The sequence below is a fragment of the Miscanthus floridulus genome, chromosome 4 (assembly GCF_019320115.1).
Source record: "Miscanthus floridulus cultivar M001 chromosome 4, ASM1932011v1, whole genome shotgun sequence".
Classification (NCBI taxonomy): domain Eukaryota; kingdom Viridiplantae; phylum Streptophyta; class Magnoliopsida; order Poales; family Poaceae; genus Miscanthus; species Miscanthus floridulus.
The window spans coordinates 112,911,843-112,931,891 of NC_089583.1; the positions used below are offsets into that span (position 1 = coordinate 112,911,843).

The following is a 20,049-nucleotide window of genomic DNA, read 5'->3' on the forward strand; positions in this document are numbered from 1 at the left end:
AACAACTGCCGCGACGAAGCCGTTGAGGTCTGCAGCAAGCTGGACGCTAACGACGACGACGAACGACGAACGAAGCCGACGAATGACGAGGAGCTCCCACGCCGCACGCACGCAGACGGAGGGACGCACGGACGCAGACTCAGGGACCTGCACGAACCTCTAGGCGAAGGCCGCGGTGGCTCTGGCCGCCGCGTCGTACTCCCCGACGCCGAGGTCGCGCGGGCGCACCTCCATCCGGAGCCCGTGCTTCATGAACAGCGCTAGCAGCAGGAGGAAGAAGCCGGGGCTGGTGGTGGACGCCGAGGCACCGGGCGCCGATCAGCCTTGGGATCAGAGCAACACGCTGCTCGTCGTGGTGATGCAGGAGCTGAACCGCGTCAAGAGGGAGCTCTGGGAGATGCAGCGCGAGGTGAAGGCCGCGAGGGAGGCCAAGGCCGAGGCCGACGGAGACGACGACCGCTCATCACCGCAGGCCTGCGGAGTCTGAGCTGACCTCGGCGAGGGTAGAGCCGGAGTCCATCAAGGAAGAGGGAGCCCGGTTCACCGGCTCCGTGGAACGCACGCGCATGGAGACGGCGCGTGTCACCGAGGAAATCGACCGGCTCGCCGAGCAGGAGGAGAGGGCCAGCGCGCAGGTGCAGCAGCTGAACGCCAGGCTTCTCAGGGCCAGGACCCGGCTGGACGCCGCCACGGCCGCTGACGAGAGGGCCGAGGCGGTGCTCGCCGAGCTATCGGCCGCGCTGCAGCAGCTGGGCGAGGAGACCGAGGCAGCGGAGAAGGAGAGGGCACTTCACGGTCGCTCGCACGACGCTGCCACGGCCGCAGCGGCGTCGGCACGGCTTGTCACCGCGAAGGCGTCCCACACTGCGGCACACTTGCACAGCACGGCGCTGTCGCGCCACTCGCGGCAGCCATGTCCATGTTCTCCGCGGACCCCATGATAACCAAGGCCGAGTCTTTCAAGACCGCACTGGATCACAGACAAGCACGAGCACAAGCCCGAGCTCTTCCGTGGAGCCAGGATTGCCACTTTCGGCCGAGGCTCGCCGACAGAGGCTCGTCGACGGCTTGTGGGTGGAGGTGCGGTGGTGGGCTGGCTCGGAGTCGCGGTCGCAGGTCTAGGGCGCGGCCAGGGTCACAGGCTACTCTACGAGGATGGAGGCGGGGCCGCGCGGCTCCGTGGCGACGAAGGCTCGGTGCAGGGCTGCAGGCAGAGCTCCGCGGCGGCGGCGTGGTCGCATCGTCGTGGCCTCAAGGCGTCTCGGCCATGGCGGCCTTGGGCTGGGAAGGGAGGCAGGGAGGATGGGGCTGCGACAGCTGGGAGAGGGAGGGGGGGGGGGGCTGGCCTACTTGCCCCTGTGGAACAGCCGGACGAGGTGCTTCACCGCGGCGGCCAGGTATCGCCGCCGCCCCTGTGAACAGCCGGACACGGCGCCGCTGCCTGTGTTGACCGTGGACTCCCTCCAGAAGACAGATCAGCGACACCGTGGACTGCCACGTCAGATTAAAAAGATAAACGAAGCGGTATGGACTACGGATGCATCACTTCAAAAGTTTATGACCTGAAAAACTACTTTCGTAGTTAATGGACCTAAGCGAAACATGGGTAAAAGTTAATGGACGAACGATGCATTTAACTCTTTTCTATAAAACTAGTCAAAGCTAGAGAGTTTGACTTAGAACGAAACAAAAAATGACCTACATTTTGGAAAACAGGGAGTACAGTTTAAAGAAAAAAGATCATGGCATTGTTTACAGTATTTGTAGAATTTATGATGGCGGCTTCCTTGCTTTTGTGCCATAAGCTATAACTTCGATGCTATTTAATGTAAGCTGAAACATTACCAATAGGGCTTAGTGCTGTCGATTAAGTTCATTGTTCTGATAGCTTAGTTTGCTTAATCTTAGTTGGGGTTCATTTTATTTTATGGTTCTGAAACTGTACTAAAACATACTAGTTCTCTTCCAGGTGTGTGGTCCTTAAGGCAAAGGAAGCTGAGGACAAGCACATAGCTTCTGTTCATAGCCAGAACCATATAAAGCTGATCAAGAAAATTAGCTCAAAAAAAAAAAGATTCCAGACGAAACAAGATTGCTAAGAAATTCAACTCCATTTACTTCAACAAGGGTTCCTCGGAGTCTGCTTTACTTGCAGCTGGTTCTGTCCTAGAGGTATCCTACATTTACTTTTCCGTCGTTGCATAAACCAGCTTCCTACTTCCGTAGCTATTCTCATTATGTTCCATCTCATTGGTGAGGTATCACTGAAAAGTGATTTATTTGGCAAATAGGTAACTCAGAAGGTTGCGGCTGGTGAGTTAAGTTCTGCTATTGCTCTAGTCAGACCTCCAGGCCACCATGCAGAACATGATAAGGCAATGGGATTTTGTCTCTTCAACAATGTGGCAGTTGCAGCTAATTACCTCTTAAACGAGAGGGTATGCATATGTATTTGAACCTTCCATGTTGGTTTTGTTTTCTCATTTGTTTTGTATTAATACCAAATTACCAATGCTTGTCTTTTTTCCAACATAGATACAAATGCCACATTTTGTTTTTATGTAATCTAATACTTAACTTGGTGGTTTGGGGTGCGGTAGACCCATATATGCTGGCCGTTTTTTGATACTTATATGGACGTTTGGCAGGTGGGCGCGGTCCTTTTACTACTTGAACATGTTGGCATTGTAATTTTGTTGCTTTGGTAATGAAATTCGGGTTTACCGTTGTGGAAAGAAAATGTAATCTAATACTTGGTGTGCTCACTTTGAAATTGTCTTCTTTACATTGCAGACTGATTTAGGTATCAAGAAGATATTGATTGTCGATTGGGATGTTCACCATGGAAATGCCACTCAGAAAATGTTCTATGATGATCCTCGTGTATTGTCCTTTTCAGTTCACAGGTTTGAGAAAACAATTTTGATATGGCTTTGCTAGTTTTGTTTAGACTTCAGACTAGCTTCATTGCCTTTAAAACATGATGGTTATGAAGTTATGGTAGCTGTTTTCCCTTCTTTCTAGAGACCGGTTGATCTAAATGACTACAGTACCCTGATCGTGTTTTCCTTTCCAAGGAAACACTGGGTACCTTGCAGTTAACAGAGAAATTTGAGACATCCAATGAGTATTTGCATGGTATGAAGAACTCGTTTAAGAAAGTGCAAACGTGGCCCAGTTTTAGTGCTGTTGGATATTTTACTGTAAGCCAGTAGATTGATGCCTGCATTCCATCAGCTGACCTTGATCATTCCTTAGTAGCTCTTCAGTATCTGAAAATTAATCGCTCCAATTATTTGTACCTCTCAAAGAGTTGGTTGAATGACATGTTTCTCGCATAACCACTTGAGCACTGCTGCAGTAGAGAAAAGGTCTACATTCTTTAGCCTAATTGGTTGATACAAAATAATGTGCCAAGAAGTCCATAAACCCAACAATTATCCTGGCAATTGCAACTTGAAGAATATGGAACCCTTGCATGCTTGAATCTTAGTGAACTACTCTGGGGCTAGCTCAATTAGTGTGAGGTGTTGGTGTATGGCTGTATCACCTAGGTTCGCACCCTATTCCACTCAAATTTGGGTGCCTATGTTTTCTTAATACAATTCACCTAGTTACTCCTAGGCGGTTACAAAATTAACAAATCCTCATGCTTGTGTTGCTTCATGGTTATTTGTCATATCAGCATATGAAAGTTGCAAATTTAGGATATTTATAGAAGGTAATCTCCTTACATTTTAAAAGCTATTCATTTTCCAATTGAATGATGCTGTTATAAAAAAAACTGTCATTTTAATGTTTTTTCTCCAATTGATGGGACAACTGCCCGTCATTATCTTAATGTCTTATTGTACATTTCACCTGTAGATTCGATTATGGAACCTTCTATCCTGATGAGGCGGATGGTTCTCACTGTTTCATTGGGGAAGAAATGGGCAGAGGGTATAACATTAATGTACCCTGGGAGCACGGAAGTGTGGTGATGCAGATTATATTGCTGCATGGGACCATGTACTACTTCCTGTCACTGAAGCTTTTGATCCTGATATAATACTGGTGTCTGCTGGGTTCGATGCAGGTATATAAATGAAAAGGTGTTTGAAACTCTTTTATTGCATGAACTTACTAACTCGTTGATTCAAACATTTATGTAAATCAAGACAACATTGCACTAAGAGTAGCACTCCTCAAGTCCTCACATCGACTCTCCATGGGATCGAATTTTCAAGCTAGGATTTTAAAAAAAATCTCGTCGTTTGTCCCACGTCAAAGCACTGGTCTAAGGCCCAGCCCCGGTCGTGTTTGTTCTCACATGGGCTACGGTGCCGCTGTGAATGGGTGGGATAGGGGTTCATGGGTTTTTCGTGGTTTTATTTCGTTGAGCAGTTTGGTACAACTCCGCTTTACTGGTGGAGCAGCTTTTTATGGTTTTATTATTTCCTTAAGCGGAAGCTGGTAAAATGTTTAGGAAAACAACTCCACGTGTTAGATAAAAATAGTGAAAGGTCTATAATGCCTTTATTTTATTTTCTCCTCTCCTATTTCTTCTTCCTTCTATCCATCGTGACACCTCGTGCGGTGGTGCCCGATGCCTCCGTCTTCCTCCTTGTCTCCCTCCTTTGCACACCGGCGGCTACGTGTCGGCCGCCCTATGTCCATTGGCCCCGCTCCTCGACGGCCACACGTCCTGGTCACCCCATGCCTTGGAGGCCCTATCCCTTGGCCGCCTCACGCCCAACTGTCTCTGCGCCTTGACCACCTCGCACCCCCAGTGGCTCTGCATCTTTTGACTTTTGAGGTCAGCATGGTCCCTCCATCAAATTTGTAGTGAGTTTTGGACTAAACACTGTCAGACTCTTGTGCCAAGGTGTGTGCACTTTCTCCCGCCGTTTAAATCACTTAGTTACTAGTTGGAACTAAAAATAACTTAAATTAGTTGAAGTTGGCTAACAAGGATTGAAAGTTTGAATAAAAATTAGTCAGTTATTAGCCCTCGTATTCGGATGCCCAAGAGCTAATTTTAGCTTAGCTAACAATTATCTCTTGTGTATCTAAATAGGCTATATGTAGTGTATGTTTTATACCTAAGAGGAGAGAGCGTGTAAGTATGAAATTTTCGTAAGTTCAATTTACTTCAAATCTCGGCTAACATTCTTTTTGGATGGAGGGAGATGAATATTGGACGGAGGGAGTGGCCTCTGCTCGACGCCGACGCCGATCGAGCCAACACAACTCAAATGAAAGCCCGTCGCTACCCACTTCCAGGTCGGACCCACGTCTCACATCAAGTGCTCCGACTCCGAGTCGTCGGAGAGGACGCCTGAACCCCGACTTTCCACTCGCCTGTTCGCCCCTTTCGCGTCCTCCGCTCCGGTGCTTCGTCTCCGCGCCGGCTCCGGCTCCCCCAATGGCCGCGCCGCGGGTTGGGCTGCTGTACGACGATCGGATGTGCGCGCACGCGACGCCTGACGGGGAGGAACACCCGGAGAACCCCGAGCGGCTGCGCGCCATCTGGCGCAAGCTCAACGCCGCGGGTGTCGCGTCCAGGTATGGCGCTAGAGGCCGCTGTTCCGCTCCCTTGTGTTGAGCATTGAGCTCAGAGCGTCGTGGTTTTGGTAGGGATGGGTGAGGCTTGCACGGCGCACCGGTGCCCTTGGTGTTCATTTTTCCGTTCGAATTGCCTGGAACGAAACGAAAGCCTCCGCCTCTTGTGCGCCATGACTTTTACTTACTCTGCTCTCCTTCTGTTGTTGCTGTGGCCATGCCCATTTCGATCTGATGATGATTGACCTAATGGAGTAATGGCTGCGTAAATTACCATGGGTGTTGGAGTTCATGATCATCCACGCCCCCCCCCCCCCCCCCCCCCCCCCCCCCCCCCCCCCACCACACACACACACACACACACAAAGGTTTAGGTATCAAATGCGAAATGTCTAACATGTGAAAAAAAAAATGTAGAGTAGTGCAAAGCAAAATAACTTTGTGAAACATTTGGTTCAAACAATGCATCGATTCCTTAAAAAGTCACTTCGATTGTACACTTACAGATGTAAACATTAAGTTGTTTATGGCATTCTAGATGCAAGTCTTGCTTCTTGCTTTAACTTCGATGCTAGCAAACTAAACCTTAAACATCAGCTTTACAACCTTTGTTATGTTGATCTGATTCACTATTTTGCTTAGCCAGTTAGGGTAGTGGTTTTTTCCCCTTATATATTGAGGACGGCAGTGGGGTTCTGCAATGCTACTGTAACATAATTCTCTTCCAGGTGTGTGTCCCTTAAGGCGAAGGAAGCTGAGGACAAGTATATAGCTTCTGTTCACAGCAAGAGCCATATAAAGCTGATGAAGGAAATTAGCTCAAAGAAATATGATGCCAGCAGGAACAAGATTGCTAGGAAATTCAATTCCATTTACTTCAACAAGGGTTCCTCAGAATCTGCTGTTCTTGCAGCTGGTTCTGTCATAGAGGTCATTTTACATCATCTTACATAAGCCCATTTCCTCCTTTTCTGTAGCTATTATACCCCTCCTTATTGGTAGGAAATAACTGAAAAGTGGATCATTTGGCAATTAGGTAGCTGAGAAAGTCGCTGCAGGTGAGTTAAGTTCTGCTATTGCTCTAGTCAGACCTCCAGGCCACCATGCAGAACATGATGAGGCAATGGGATTTTGCCTCTTCAACAATGTGGCGGTTGCAGCTAATTATCTCTTAAACGAGAGGGTATGTACTGAAACTTCTCTCTCTCTCTCTCTCTCTGTGTGTTTGTATATTGGGGGGCAGGGAGGTCATTTTAAAGGTGGTACCTATGTTCATCACTTCCTACGAAGAATCAAGTGTTATACTTTGTTCTAACGCAATCAAATAATGTGTTTTGTTCACTTGTGAACCTTGTTCTTTCTATTGCAGCCTGATTTAGGTATCAAGAAGATATTGATTGTCGATTGGGATGTTCACCATGGAAATGGCACACAGAAAATGTTCTACAATGATCCTCGTGTATTGTTCTTCTCAGTTCACAGGTTTGACAAGACACACTGATATTTCTTTGCTCTTTAGACTTCAGAGTAGCTTCAGTACCATTACAATATTATGTTAGCAAAGTTATGGCAGTTTTTTTTTCTCTTTTCTTTGGAGAGTTATTGTTCTTGGAACATCCATAATATCAATATCATGGTTTACTTTCCTAGGAAACACTGGAAACTTGCAGTTAATAGAATAATTTAAGACCTCCAATGATTATCTGTATGGTATCAACAGAGTCGTTTAGGGTAGAGCAAGCGGGCTGTATTTTGAATTTTTTATGCCTTTTGATTATACGATGCAATCCAGTGTGATTTGTGCTCACATTCCACATGAGGACCGAGCGATAGCTCAGTTGGTCCGCTTCCCAGGTGTGGAAGCGGCCGCTCGTGGGTTCGATCCCTGGCTGGGACGGACTTGCGCGCCTCACCGGGGATTTTTCCCCTGAGGGAACTGGGCAGGTGTGTGAGTAGTGTGTGTGCCCGGTAGACGTGTCCCGAGATTTCTCGGGCAGTCTCATCTGTACTTGAGCGTGCGGTCAGTATAGGTGTCCAATACGAGTCTTACATGATATGCCAGTGCTCCTGGCGGTGTTAAAAAAAGTTACAACATGAAAATAATCAAATCATATTGTCGTATCACTCCAAGATTGGCTGAGCAGCATGGTTCTTGCGCAATCACCTCAGGGGTCAGTTTTACAAATCTAATTTCTTCACCTAACGTATTGTGCCGTGGAACCTATTAACCAAACACCTACTGTGGCCATTGAAGCTTGTAAGAATATGGTACTCTTGAATGCTTCAACCATAGTGATAGGAACTGAGCCTAGCACTTAGTTGGAGGGTGTGGCGTACATTCTCCTTACCAAGGTTTACGTCCCTTTCCTCTCAAATTCGGTGCCTATTTTCTTCTTAATAAAAGTCACCTTACACTTGCCACGCACACACACACAATCTTAGATTCTTAGTCATGGCTATTTGACACTATCCAGTTCTGTCCACACTAACCAATTTGTACATTGGCCTTTGATACTCAAGGTGACCTATTGTTGTATGAATCAGCTTCATGATGGATTCACATGCTGTAGCCTGTGATATGTGTCTAAGATGTCTCCTTGAACCATCTAACCAGTTCCACTGATATGGCATATCAAACTTATAATTTTAGTATGCTATTTGCATGCTTATAGAAGATAGACTTCTTTTTAGTTCACAGTAGTGTTATTGTGGTTGATTTGCATAATCGTAATCTTCATAAATTTACAACTCTTTTCTTTCTTTTGGTCCTTTGGAAAATATGGAACACGAACATCGTTGCAATCAACACAATCACTTGAATCTTGGATCATAAACTGTTCAATTTAGTGTGTGCTTGTAGCCACCTTAATGGAGCCATAATAAAATATCTATAGTTCTAAAGATATAAAAAAATGTTTATTGTTCTAATGTTTGTTTTGTAGATTTGATTATGGAAGCTTCTATCCTGCTGAAGGGGATGCTTCTCACTGTTTCATTGGGGAAGAAGCTGGTAAAGGGTATAACATCAATGTTCCCTGGGAGCATGGGAAATGTGGTGACGCTGATTATATTGCTGCATGGGACCATGTACTGCTTCCTGTCACTGAAGTTTTTGATCCTGATATAATACTGGTATCGGCTGGGTTTGATGCAGGTATGTAGTTGTAAAGTTCTTTGAAACTCTTCTATTCCACTAACTTAGCAACTTGTTACTTTAAACATTTATGTAAATCAAGGCAACATTATGCTGGCAAGCGTTTTTAAATATTCCATGGGCTAACTGAGCACTGTTCGGACTAGTACAACTTATGTACCTGATTATATTGTTGCATAATAAGTGAGGTTTCTGCTGATGAATTTATAAAATCTTGTGAAGCTTTGTTTCAGCATTGAACTGTGGATACACTATATTAGAATCTATACTTCTGGAGTTCTGGTGATCTTTGTTGTAGATCCCTTTGTGGTAGGCCATTGATAGATAATCTGCTACTCACATCTCTCTTTTGTCATAGGAGCATAGGAACAGTGCCTGCTCCCTCCTTCCTGTCAATAGGACAGCAGTAGTTGGGAGTATGGCTATAGTAACATGTACAGTAGTAGGTAGCAATCATAGTAACAAGTAGCGGGCAGCATGGCCCTTAGTTTGACTTCTGTAATTCTTTGCTTCTATATGAAGGCATTGGCTACACAGTTCAGCAGCTCCAATTCACGTGTTCATGTGTGTGTGTGATCTGATCTCTTCTTCAACCTCCAGTGTGTGTGTGTGAGTGAGGGGTGTGGTGATACACACCTGAGTGACAAAGCTGGTGAACAATCATGTCTGTTCTTATTGTTCATTGGTTTTGAAATTCTATTCTGATATATGTGTTCCATTCCATCATTAGCATTGGGTGATCCTCTCGGTGGGTGCTGCATTACACCAAATGGATATGCACTGCTACTAACAAAGGTATGGAGTTGCAGAAAAACAACTTTTGATCATATTTCAATTTTCACCACATCATGCACTTTCCTGTTCCTAAAGCAGACATTAATGTTGCTTGGACTTTCAAAACAGTTCAGATGAACTGGAATAGGTTAAATGGATCAAAGTTGTCTAAAACCTCTAGCATTGCATCTTTTATGCCTGTTAGAGTTTTCATTTCATTTCGTTCATCTATCTAGTGTTTCCTCTATGCATCTTGGCCCTTGGGCATATCATGCAAAGCCTATACAGAAGACCCTTTAAAAAATCCCATTGCCTGCCCTTCTCATCTGTATGCCAAATTCTGCAGTTGTTAGGATTTGCTCAAGGAAGGATAGTGATGGCCCTTGAAGGAGGTTATAACCTTAGGTCCATAGCAAATTCAGTTTGTGCTTGTGCAAAAGTTCTCTTGGGAGACAAATTCACATTCAACGCTCCAGAGATGCAGCCATTTGAATCTACATGGAGAGTTATACAAGCGGTAACGGTCTGCATGCAATATTGCTGTCTAGTTCTTTACTTTCTGCGGATATCTATAGCCGCTTTGTCTTTTGAATTCCACATTGGCTAGGTACGCAATGAATTGAAGACATGCTGGCCTGTTCTGAGTAGCAAGCTGCCAGAAAATGTATCATTGAGTATTAGGCCTTCACCAAGCGAGGTATATTTCCCCTTTCTCATTTGGCCTACGCTTGGACTAATGAATTATGCTTTGGTGTAAGAAATGTTATCTCTTAGCCATACTTTCTGGTAACTCGACCCTATCTTCTCCATTTTTTTTCCTGGTGATACGTTGTCAAAATAGTTCTAGCTTTTACCTAATTATGAAATTGAACTTTCAAGTGCAGGGTTTAATACAGTGTATTGTAGTTCAATTTATTCAAAATGTGATTGCATGAACATGAGCCATGTTAAGAAGCTCAGTTTATAGGCTACTGCATCCTATCTTTTTTCAGAGCACCTGATGAACTATTGAGAAAAGATACTTCCGTATCAGCCACAAAATGATCATGAATTCCGTGTAATGCTGACAATGTGTGATTGTGAAATCGCTGTGTAATGCTGACAATATGGGTCGAAATCCACATGCCATGTCATCAAGACATCCTTTTTTTTCTTTGGATAAATGCTTCATGTCTATTGCTAGATCCTAACTCCTGAGATGCCACATGGTAGAAATCAGATGTGAGTTATATAGCTCAAATCTGTTGATGATTTTATCTAAAACTATCTTTGTATTAATGATGTTACATTTTTTTTATCATTTATGTGGCGCGCTGCACTGAGACTCACTGACGGCTAAGACAAAATTCATATAGACACATTAATCCAATAGTCAGGCTTGAATAATTGAATAATTTTCCTTTTGTATTTCCTTATGTTAATGAACAGCTCAACGCTTTCTCTGATTCCGAATCTGATAGTGAAGATGTTGCTGAGCTCCTTGCCACTGTTGCATCTGTCAATGTTATTGAAGTTGCTGGTGATGCTATAAGTGAACACCTCTCAAAGATGAAACTTGATGATGACAACCTTTCAGTGAAGACTGCCTCAAGGTGCTCAGCAGCAGAACAGCATCTAGTTGATTCAGTAAAAGTACAAAACAATGCATCTGTGGTGCTAACCAAAAGAATATCTGATTTATCTCTCGCTTGGCGATCAGATTTATCAAGAACTGATGTCTGGTATGCCAGTTTTGGTTCAAACATGTGGAGACCAAGATTTCTATGCTATGTTCAAGGAGGGAAGGTAAAGTTCAAGACTCATTTTTTTTTTCATGGAGCATTGTTTCCTTTATCAGTCTGGTCTGCTTGTTTGATGTCACAGCATTCGTGACCTTCGTGATTCATTTGGGATATATGCAAATACTTCAGGAATAAATTGGTTTCCAGTGTTCCTGTCAACATAGTCCTTGATGTTTTTATCTTATATAAGCAGTATGCTTTAAGAGATAAATTTGATATTCCTTTTGATCTGGGGCAGGCTGAGGGTATGAGTATAGCGTGCTGCGGATCACGTGACACAAGCTCACCAAAAGGAACCATGTGGAAGACTGTACCTCACAGGTTGCTTTTCGGTAGATCGTCTACCCCTTGTTGGGGAACTGGTGGTGTTGCTTTTCTCAACCCTGAGATAAACTACAATGAGAAGTCGTATGTCTGCATGTACAAAATAACGTATGTTTGTTACATTGACACGTTATTGATCTTTCAATTTAGGCAGGGTGGCATTTTGCCATTCTGTTAGTACCTGGCATCTCATCTAATTTGCCTGTCTTCAACAGGTTGGAGCAGTTCAATGACATCTTGTTTCAGGAGAACCGTTTAGTGCTGGAGGATGGCAAAGACGGAAACGTTGTGTATCCTGACTCTCCTTTGATTGGTTCATCTGAAATCAAGTTTATATCTACAAACAAAGCTATTCATCTTGAACCTATTAAGGTTTGATTTGCTCGTCCCACTTCTACAATTGTACCCGTCCCTTTGTACAGAATTTTTATATGCTTTTTAATGAGATTAAATAACACCGTACTAGTGTGCTGTTGAAAACATCACTGCTAAATGTATGACAGGCTGACGACTGCCGTTCTAAGAGCTTATTGATAGATGGCAAGTCCTTCTCCCATAGCGATATAGATCACTTTTACCTTGAGTGTTTCCTTTAAAGTTTTAGTTTGATCCCTGTAGGAATTGTTAATATTGATCTGTTTAGCAAGGAGCAGAACCGGCCTCTTTGAGTATTCAAGTTCACTGGTCTTAGAAATGATTGTGTGACCAGGTTACCAGGGCGCCAAAATTCCTGTTGACATCGTAAGCAACGTTGAAATGAAGCCTGATTTTAGTAAGCTAAAAACACACCCAAAAAAAAAACAGTTTCATGTCATCAGTGGACTAATTTCAAACCCAGCCTTATCAGCGTAATTGTGACACCATGTTTAATTTTTGTTGTATTATCTATGTGGCATACTGAGTTTCAAAAGTTATGGAATATATCTAATGTCTGTTGGATGAATTTCTTGCAGGATAGCTGGTACTCCAATGTACTTTATCTTGGGAATGAGGATGAACTTCCAATTCTAACTATGACGTGAGTTTCATTGTATTCATCAAGTGTTTCCCCCCAAAAAATTCTCATTTCCAAATGGCAGTTGAATGCAACTTTTTGAAGGGCAGTCAAAATATGTTTTCCCTGCAATGTGATTCTTAACTAATTTTCCTCTGGTGTCTGCAGGTGCCCTGCATCAGATATTGAGAGGTTCAAATCTGGTGAGCTGCCTTTAGCCCCTCCATCGGAGACATATGCGACCACTCTGATAAGGGGACTGGTGGAAGGGAAGCAACTGGATGCGGACGGAGCCACCAATTACATCATTGCCGCTGCTGCAAAAGGCCCGTGAAGGCTGCTTCAGCGTGTGCTTTTGTACAGCTAGTAGGTAGTAGTAAGGATACACTATTTGCTATCGTGAGGACACAGATTGATTGAGGACCAGTAGTGTTGGACAAGCTTCATTCTCCGCGAATGGAGAACTTGGATCCAATTTGAATTGGGCAGGATGATTCGAGCTTGCCCTAGCTTGATCATTGGTGAATGGTTATCCCCCCTGGTAGGTTAAGTCTGGGAGAAACACTAGCTGTGTCGGGGTGGAGCAACACTAGCAGGTGCTCTCACTGCACTGGTGTCGTTCTTGTCTTGGATGTCATGCCGGTGATGTTATTTTGTACTGTTACTGCCTTCTGTTAATGTGTTGCTGGAGTTAGGGTGTGTCTGGGAGGGTTCCTTCTTTTTTTTCACTGAAAAATGGCTGCAAATGGCTCCTCTTAGCAAACCGTTTGGTAGGGCTTCTCCGGCCGTTTGGTAGGGCTTCTTCAGATGAGCCGGAGAGGAGCCCGAGCCCTACCAAGAGCCCACCCAAACGGGGCCTATTGTTGTTTTGCTGCTGCTGGTGGTGGTGGGCAGCGCAATACCCACTCTCCGAGCGACGTAACTTCGTTATTTCATTTGCATGCACTTCAACATATATAAGGAAATGTTATCAATTATGTGATACAGATATTTTTTTCCCCTTTTTTACACCATACATATTTCAAGTAATATCAGAAAGCAGTTTTCCTTGTTTCTTTCCCTAGTACAGTTATATTTCTAGAATTATTATTAGTGATCAGTTAGGGAATAATTCCAAAGAGTATCTTTTCACCCCCTCTCCCCCTTTCAGACTTGTAATTATCTATCTCGTTCCGGTTGTTAGGATCGTAGGATTGGTACCTCTGTGTTTAACCCGTAGATCCATAGTTAGGCTCCTCGACCTTGCGGAGCTTCACCGCAGCGGCAGCGTGGACGCCGTAACCTGGCTCTTGCGGAGCTTCACCGCAGCGGCAGCGTGGACGCCGATGCCGCCCTGGATGCAGCCTCGCGGACGCCAGTGCTCGGCGTGGTGGTGAGGCAGTGGGGCGTCGGAGAACTTGCACAGGCGACGACAGTGGTGGTGGCGGGCTCATCCCGTCGCTGGCAGCACGCTTTAGAATCGGATTAGGGTTTCTCTGTAGGTGGGTGTGGCGGCTCCGGTCAACCTCGTAGTCCGAGCCCTCACCCCCACCTTCCTTTTATGTGTGCTGTGCAACAGGGGCCCTCCAACCGAATTAGGGTTGGGCTCCCCCGATCAGGGAGCAGAGATAGGGCCCAATAGGCCGTTGGGCCTATTGGTGGAGATCAACTAATATTCTCCCCCTGGATCTCATTCCATCTTTCACTTTCATATCATTTGCTTTTGTTCATTCCATTACAGATTAGCTCATAGAGCATGTCTTATCGTCACGGTCCATTGCCGATAGACTTAACAGCTACAACTCACTACTCTGTTCTGAAATAGATACTTATCTTTGGGTCTTCTTTTGTCCAGGAATATTTTAGGCTTTCCCTTAAACCCAAGCTAGCTACATGTTCTCTGAACACCATGTTCTCTGAACATGTTGGGTGGTAAGTCATTTATAAGCGGATTCGCGAGCATCCTTTCTGTACTTATATGCTCAAGATTTATGACTTGATCCCGGACTTTATCTTTCACAACATAATACACCATGTCAATGTGTTTGGCAGCACCACTTGACTTATGTTGTGAGCATCTTGTACTGCCAGATTATAATCGCAGTATTACTTTAGTGGTCTATAGATGTCGTCAACCACCTTCAAACTGGGTATAAACTTCGTTAGTTAGTTCACCTACCCGTTGCCTCATAACACGCTACAAACTGTCATACATTGTGGACGATGTAGTGACAGTTTGCTTTGAGCTTTTCCATAAAATAGCTCCCCTTTGCGAGATGATAGAAAATCCACGTCTGGATATGCATTCACTCTCGCATAATCAGAATCTGAATATCCCACCATGTGGAGTGAATCAGATCTTCTATATGTCATTATAAGGCCTTTCGTTCCTTGCAAATAACGCAAGACTTTCTTTATCAATTTTAGTGTTCTATTCCAGAATTCCTCTGGAATCTGCCAAGTAAAACCCGGTAACAAATGCCAAGTCAGGGCGTGTACATACTTGAGCATGTTGCAAGCTTCCGACAGCTGAAGCATATGGAACCACTTTTACTTTATCGATTGAGCTCATATTGGTTCCTGGGGCATTTAAAAACCCCATATCTGTCGCCCTTGACTATTGGAGCAGGTGAGGGACTACATTTGTGCATACTGAATTTCTTTAAGATCTTTTCCATGTATGCCTTTTGTGACGGTCCTTATACCCTTTTTCTTCTATCTTGGTGAATCTCGATCCCTTCGCCAAGATCTTTCATATCAAATTTCTTTGTCTCCAGTAGTAGACTGACATCACTACTAGCAAGTAAGATATCATCTACATACAGAACAAGGAAGATAAACTTCTCATTCTTAAACTTTGCATAGACACAATTGTCCTCTACCTTCTCTTTAATACCCAAAATTCTTTATTGACTGATCAAACTTCAAGTACCACCGTCTTGAAGCTTGCTTTAATCTATAAATGGATTTCTTTAGGCGGCATCCCATTCGTTCTTTTCCTTCCATGACAAAACCTTTCGGTTGTGCCATGTAAACATTTTCTTCCAAGTCTCCGTTGAGAAATGCCGTCTTTACATCCATCTGATGTAATTTTAATCGTAATGTGCCACTAATGCCATTATGATTCTGAAGGAAACTTTACATGAGACTGGAGAAAATGTCTCATTGTAATCAATCCCTTCTCTTTGCATATAGCCTTTTGCCACAAGTCGCGCTTTATATTTCTCTATATTCCTTTGAGAGCCAAGTTTTGTTCTGTAGACCCATTTATAGCCTACTGTTTTGACTCCTTTAGGAATTATTTCCAAATCCCAAACTTTATTGACATTCATCGATTTCATTTCATCTTCCATGGCCTCAAGCCACTTTGATGAATGATCACTTCTCATGGCTTCTTCAAATGAGGTGGGATCATCCTCCATTTGAAATTACTTAGTGTTATACACTTCATAATCAGCAGAAATAGCTAATTTTTCTAACTCTTTGAGACCTTCTAGGGGCCTTCACATTTGGCACAACTTTTGTTTGAGGCTGTTGTTGCTCCCCCTCATGTGTGGCAATAGGTTCTATAGGATCCTGAGGAACAGGTTCCTCATCGTCATTCATTGTTGCCACAGGTAGGATAACAACAGGTGCTGGCACCACAGTATCTAGCACTGTCGGTGCAGCAATAGCAGGTAGTGAGAAAAATAGCTCATGAATCATTGGAGTGGACGCATACACCCGCTCCACTTCAAGGACAATTTCTCGAGCTACCATGCTCCTCCTCATCTTTTCATCCTATAGGAAAACAGCGTGTCTCGTTTCCACAAACTTTGTATGTCTCTCTGGACAGTGGAAAACGAAAATCTTTTGACTTTTCTGTGTTGCCAATGAAATGGCACCTTACTGTTTTAGGATCTAACTTCTCAATGTTTGGGTTAAATACTTTAGCCTCAGCAGGGCTCCCCCACACACACGCAAGTGGTTTAGTGAGGGTACACTTTCTGTCTACAACTCATATGGTGTTTTGGGCACCGATTTACTTGATACTCTTTTGAGAATATGAATGAGGTTTTTAACGCCTCCATCCACAGGCTCAACTATAAGGTGGAGTAACTTATCATACTGCCCACCATATCCATCAGGGTACGATTGATTCTTTAGCTACTCTTTTCTGCTGAGGTTCACCCGGTATAGAATACTAGGCTACTATGCTATTCTTTTAGGGTATGCCGACCGTAGTACTCTCCCACGGTCAGACCTGACTATCTTAATCTTTAATATCTTAAATTTATCTAATGCTTCTGTTCTTTCTTTGATTGGATAAATATAGCCATAATGGGAGTAATCATCTGTGAATGTTATGAACGAATCATTACCATCCACACTCTTTACAGGAAACTGACCACAAATGTCTGTGTGAATAATCTGTAGAATTCCTACGCTTTGTTTGTCATCTTTTCTTAATTCTTTTACATACTTTCCTTTTATGCATTCTCTGCATTATTCTAAAACTGAGAGCTCTAATGGAGGAAGAATATCATTCTTGACTTGTCTTTCCATTCTCCCCCTCGAAATATGGCCTGAACGACAGTGCCATAATTTTGACAACGCATCGTGAGCTCTCTTAACCATTTCTAGAGTAACTGAAAGTGCATCTAGCCCTTTAGTGGGTTTTGGATGATTGAATGACAACATGATTAAAGAACTAACCCGTTTGCTAAGTGTGGACAGGTAATAGGTTATCTCACAGGTACTTAATGAAAGCCAAAATGATGTGTTGTTGTATAAACAATCTAGTTCAAGCACAAGACAACAATGCAAATGGAATTTATGCAAATGCTTGTTTATTGTGGGATTTCCATATACTATGTGAAAGCAAGCTCGTGAGTATTAGTTAATGAGACATGAGGGATTGCATATGGAATGGTCTCATATTTGAAGCTTGCTAAATTGAAATGAAAAAGATAATAATATATATGAATGAATGATTCAACACAAGATGTGACTTAATGGCTTGAGATGGTGAAGATAGCAAGGAAAGGCTTCGAGGTACTAAGCAAGGGTGAAGGGCAAGCGACGGCTTGGCGGCCGAAGAACCTAGCTAGGGTGAAGAAGAAAGTACTTGCATTTAGTTGAGGTACTAATCAAGCTAAGATGGTCATATTGATGTGAAGGATCAAATCTATATTGGACAAGTTGATTAAAGTGACTTGATGCATTTGGAGTTATTCATATTTGATGAATGGAATCAAGTCACATGCTCAAGATGGCTATACTCAAGTGAAAAGATCAATATTGACATGTTGGCACCCTCACTTGATGAAGATTGAAAGACACGGCATCAATTTAAAGAAGATCAACTCAAAAGGTTTAATTTCGTTTTTCTTTTGATCTTGAGTTAATAGGTATGCCGTACTATTAAGAGGGATGCAAGTTTAGGTGGTCTGAGGAAGATAGAGTGCTCAAGCATAATAATTAAATCAAAAGAGAGATACTCTAGCACTTCATGAGCACATAGAATAATTTTCTTTGACTGTCGATGTCGGAAGTCCCGACGTAAGCCGGAACTCCCGACAATCGGAAGTCATGACTCTTGCCGGAAGTGCTGACTCCCAGTCATAGCCTGCGTGGCGACTGTGGACATCGGAAGTCCCGACGTGAGTCGGAACTCCCGACAGTCGGAAGTCCCGACCCAAGCCGGAAGTCCCGGCATCAATGGTTCTACTGACCTGCTGACTATGCCCGTCGGAAGTCCCGACGTTTGTCGGAAGTTCTGACCATCGGAAGTCCCGACGTTCGTCGGAAGTTCCAACGTTGGCTGTCTCGAGTGGACTTTGACCTCGCATGAACAGTGTTTTCTTCATATGTCGGAAGTCCCGAGATCTGCGTCGGAACTCCCGACGTAGATCTGAACGGTTAGATTTTACCTTGGAGTATATATACCCGTCTCCTCCATTCTAACCGTTGCCCACTCATTTCATTGCAACAAACACTCGACCAAAACAGCCCCCAAGCATTCTAGGCTCGCCACTCTTCTCTCCTTTGCCTCCAACTTCAATTCCTAAAGGGTTTGAGTGATTGGAGAGTGGATTGAGTGAGAAAAACACTTTGAGCAAGCTTGAGCACTTGATTTCTTCGTCAAGCCAGGTTTGATTTGCATTTGTTACTCTTGGGGATTTTCCCCTAGCCGGCGAGGCGTCGCCCAAGAGCTTCCATCTTGTGGAAGAGCCTTGGGAAGTTTGTATTACCCTTGTTTTCTAGTGAAGAAACTCAAGTGACCTTTGTGGTATCCTTGAGTGAGGCAAGGAGGTGGAAGAGACTCCGACCAAAGTGGTCACCTCAACAACGAGGACGTAGGAGCTCCTTTGTGGGGCTACCGAACCTCGGGATAAATTCTTGTCTCCCGCGTGCTTGTTGTTGTTGTGATTTGCTCGAATTTACATGTATTTGGTTATCTTCCTCTCTCTAGCTATTTCTTAGGGTTTGGGCCTCGATCTACGGAGTGGTGGCTTATCAACGTCAAGAGAGTGACCCAACACCTTACCTTACCACTAGGAAGTGGGTTTGTAAGTCATCGGCATCACAAAGTTCATTTTAGCACTTGTAGTTCATTTCCCGTAGGGGTAGGAAGTGCTGACAGTTTGCGTTGGAAGTTCTGACCTAAACTGTCGGGACTTCTGACACGTCGGAAGTTCTGACCCAAACGTCGGGACTTCTGACACGTCGGAAGTTCTGACCCAAACTGTCGGGACTTCCGACATTAACTGACTAGTGCATTTTGATTCAACTCTTTGGTTGCCGCTGTTTGGCTCCCTAAGTTTATCTAGTATCTTTTATACACTTTGTGGCTAACTTGTGAGGGGTTGTATTACTCTGATTTGGAGTTTCCATTTTGGAAACTCCTATTACTAATCATTTCCGCTTTTAAAGGTGTTGATTTTTCAGAAACGCCTATTCACCCCCCCTCTAGGCGACATCCTAGATCCTTTCAATTGGTATCGGAGCGAGGTTCTCACCCAAAGCTTCACCGCCGTGAGAAAAGGATGTCGACGCCTATCAAGTTGGAGCCGATGCTTCTCCAAAATGATGGTTCAAACTTTCTATCTTGGTCAATTCATGTACTCAATGCTTTTAGAGATATTAGTCCTCTTGTTGAGCATATTGTGTTTGCAAGCATACCTCTTCCTATAGTTGATTGGAGCAACTATAAGAATTTATCAAAAGAGGAAGAGATATGCGTGCAACTAAATGCTCAAGCTATTAATATCATTTTGAGTACATTGAGTGCAGAGGTTTAAGATGAGGCAATATTCAATGGACAACCACCTCCGGAGAGTGCTCATCTCATTTGGACCAAACTCATTGAGTTATATGGAAAATCCAAATGCGATGATGCACTTGAGGTCAAGTCAATGGAAAATATGTCCATTATGTCTTCATGCAGCGAAGAAGCCTCACAAGATCTCAAGAGCGCCGAGCCGGAGCAAGAGGTGCAAGCCGAGGTGACTACGTTG

At 44.0% G+C, this 20,049-nt stretch overlaps 2 protein-coding genes across 2 annotated transcripts; both read left to right on the forward strand.

The window, feature by feature from the left end:
* Positions 1–566: 566 nt before the first annotated feature.
* Positions 567–4,051, forward strand: LOC136549103 (histone deacetylase 5-like). The gene is made up of 6 exons (XM_066540400.1): positions 567–915; positions 2,156–2,172; positions 2,292–2,438; positions 2,649–2,687; positions 2,794–2,906; positions 3,868–4,051. The coding sequence occupies exons 1-6, from the start codon at positions 567–569 to the stop codon at positions 4,049–4,051; spliced, it is 849 nt and encodes a 282-aa protein (XP_066396497.1).
* A 6-nt stretch (positions 4,052–4,057) lies between these two features.
* Positions 4,058–13,243, forward strand: LOC136552668 (histone deacetylase 5-like). Its single transcript, XM_066544229.1, has 14 exons — positions 4,058–4,078; positions 5,168–5,547; positions 6,273–6,474; positions 6,581–6,727; positions 6,914–7,026; positions 8,487–8,698; positions 9,429–9,493; positions 9,819–9,989; positions 10,080–10,169; positions 10,901–11,257; positions 11,492–11,685; positions 11,793–11,949; positions 12,531–12,595; positions 12,740–13,243. The coding sequence occupies exons 1-14, from the start codon at positions 4,073–4,075 to the stop codon at positions 12,903–12,905; spliced, it is 2,325 nt and encodes a 774-aa protein (XP_066400326.1). The 5' UTR covers positions 4,058–4,072; the 3' UTR covers positions 12,906–13,243.
* The last annotated feature ends 6,806 nt before the right edge of the window (positions 13,244–20,049 follow it).

Excerpts from the sequence above, each read along its gene's own strand:
- LOC136549103 (XM_066540400.1), top strand. The coding sequence starts at position 567 with ATGGAGACGGCGCGTGTCACCGAGGAAATCGACCGGCTCGCCGAGCAG. Across the intron at positions 2,439-2,648 it reads ATTACCTCTTAAACGAGAGG|GTGGGCGCGGTCCTTTTACT; the intron begins GTATGCATATGT and ends GACGTTTGGCAG. Across the intron at positions 2,907-3,867 it reads TTGTCCTTTTCAGTTCACAG|ATTCGATTATGGAACCTTCT; the intron begins GTTTGAGAAAAC and ends TTTCACCTGTAG.
- LOC136552668 (XM_066544229.1), top strand. Across the intron at positions 11,686-11,792 it reads GTCTGCATGTACAAAATAAC|GTTGGAGCAGTTCAATGACA; the intron begins GTATGTTTGTTA and ends TGTCTTCAACAG. Across the intron at positions 12,596-12,739 it reads CTTCCAATTCTAACTATGAC|GTGCCCTGCATCAGATATTG; the intron begins GTGAGTTTCATT and ends TGGTGTCTGCAG.